Source organism: Kryptolebias marmoratus, linkage group LG18 (genome assembly GCF_001649575.2).
Source record: "Kryptolebias marmoratus isolate JLee-2015 linkage group LG18, ASM164957v2, whole genome shotgun sequence".
Taxonomy (NCBI): Eukaryota; Metazoa; Chordata; class Actinopteri; order Cyprinodontiformes; family Rivulidae; genus Kryptolebias; species Kryptolebias marmoratus.
Genome location: NC_051447.1, coordinates 4,026,504 through 4,027,975, shown reverse-complemented (window position 1 = coordinate 4,027,975; position 1,472 = coordinate 4,026,504). Strand labels below are relative to the sequence as shown.

Sequence of the window (1,472 nt, the reverse complement as noted above, 5' to 3'; positions counted from 1 at the left end):
GGGCACGTCCCACCGGGAGGAGGCCCAGGGGAAGACCCAGGACACGCTGGAGGGACTATGTTTCTCGGCTGGCCTGGGAACGCCTTGGGATTCCCCCGGAGGAGCTGGCCCAAGTGGCTGTGGAGAGGGAAGTCTGGGTCTCCCTGCTTCAGCTGCTGCCCCCGTGACCCGACCCCGGATAAGTGGAAGAGGTTGGATGGATGGTAACAAAAGGCTAGCTTAAAGCTAAAAAAAGAAAATACTAACTAGAAGCACCAAAAGGTTGACTGAAAGTTAAAAGTAGCCAAGGCTAGCATAAAGCTAAAGTAGAAAAGGGTTAGCTCAAAGTAGCAAATGTTAGGAAAGGACTTGCTAAACGTATCAAGAGGCTATCAAGAAGCTAGCTGTAGAGGCTATCAAGAAGCTAGCTGTAGAGGCGAGCTAGAAGCTAAAGGCAGCGTTTCCAGGAGCAGGAGGAGGTGAAGCTCCTCCTCTTTGTTTCCTGATTTCTTGTAAAAATCTGAAACCGTCCTCGGATGACAGACTCATACTCGGGTCGTTTCTTCTCAGCAGCTCCAGGTATCATTTCCGCTGCACCGTACTCTGCGGGGACTCACGGCTTCCCACCTGCCTTCGCCCTCCAGCCAGCAGGTGAGTTCCACCTGTCAGGTGTCACGTGACCGGTCTGAGGAAGGACAGCCAATCAGAGACACCGAATCGATCACGTTTTTGCTCTGATTTCGTGCAGACCTCGGTGTGTTTTTTTACTTGTCTCACCTATCTCAGTGTCCTACCCCTACCCAGGACTGACAGTCCCCGCTCTGCCCGGAGCCCTCGCCTCCCTGACCCTCCCCGCCGCAGCCAGGCTGGGGTTTCCCGCCATCCCCGCCGGGCACTCGGTCCTGCTGGTCAGCAACCTGAACCCCGAGGTGAGGAACGACGCTGATGAGCTCCGGCTTCACACCGCCGTTCAGACCTGACCTCCTGGTTTGTCAGGTTTCATGCTGGCGTTCTTCGGTTAACTCGGCCCACCTTCGGTAAAGAGACAGTCCAGTCGTCTTCGAAGGGACGTTCTGTCCGATAACGTTGGTCCAGGCTAGGCTAACAGCTAACCAAACAATATCTCTTTATTAGAAAATAACTCACCGCTGAGTAAGAACGCCGCTGATATCAGTTGACGTCAAACTTTGACGCTTTTACGTTTTCTGACCAACCGCTGACCGTTGCGGCGGTTCTCAGTTTTCGTTTCGTCGCAGGTTTCATCTTTTTTTTTTTTTACAAGTTTAAACTACAGGTGCTGGTCATAAAATTAGAATATCATGAAAAAGTAGATTGATTTCAGTAATTGCATTTAAAAAGTGAAACTTGTATATTATATTCATACATTACATACAAACTCATATATTTCAAATGTTTATTTTGTTTAATTTTGATGATTACAAATGACAACAAATGAAAATCTCAAATTCATCATATCAGAAAATTAGAATCTT

The 1,472-nt window shown here is 48.8% G+C and overlaps 1 protein-coding gene across 3 annotated transcripts in view; it reads left to right on the top strand.

Annotated features, from left to right (window-relative positions):
- The window catches only part of ptbp1b (polypyrimidine tract binding protein 1b), a 19,003-nt gene that overhangs the window by 9,582 nt on the left and 7,949 nt on the right, over positions 1–1,472 (top strand). The window contains exons 9-10 of one of the 3 annotated variants that reach the window (XM_017437595.3): positions 553–630; positions 766–908. In XM_017437595.3, the coding sequence (XP_017293084.1) occupies positions 553–630; positions 766–908 (221 nt within the window). Of the gene's footprint in view, positions 1–549; positions 631–765; positions 909–1,472 lie in introns of all 3 variants that reach the window. The other 2 variants (XM_017437598.3, XM_017437594.3) reach the window with 2 other exon arrangements.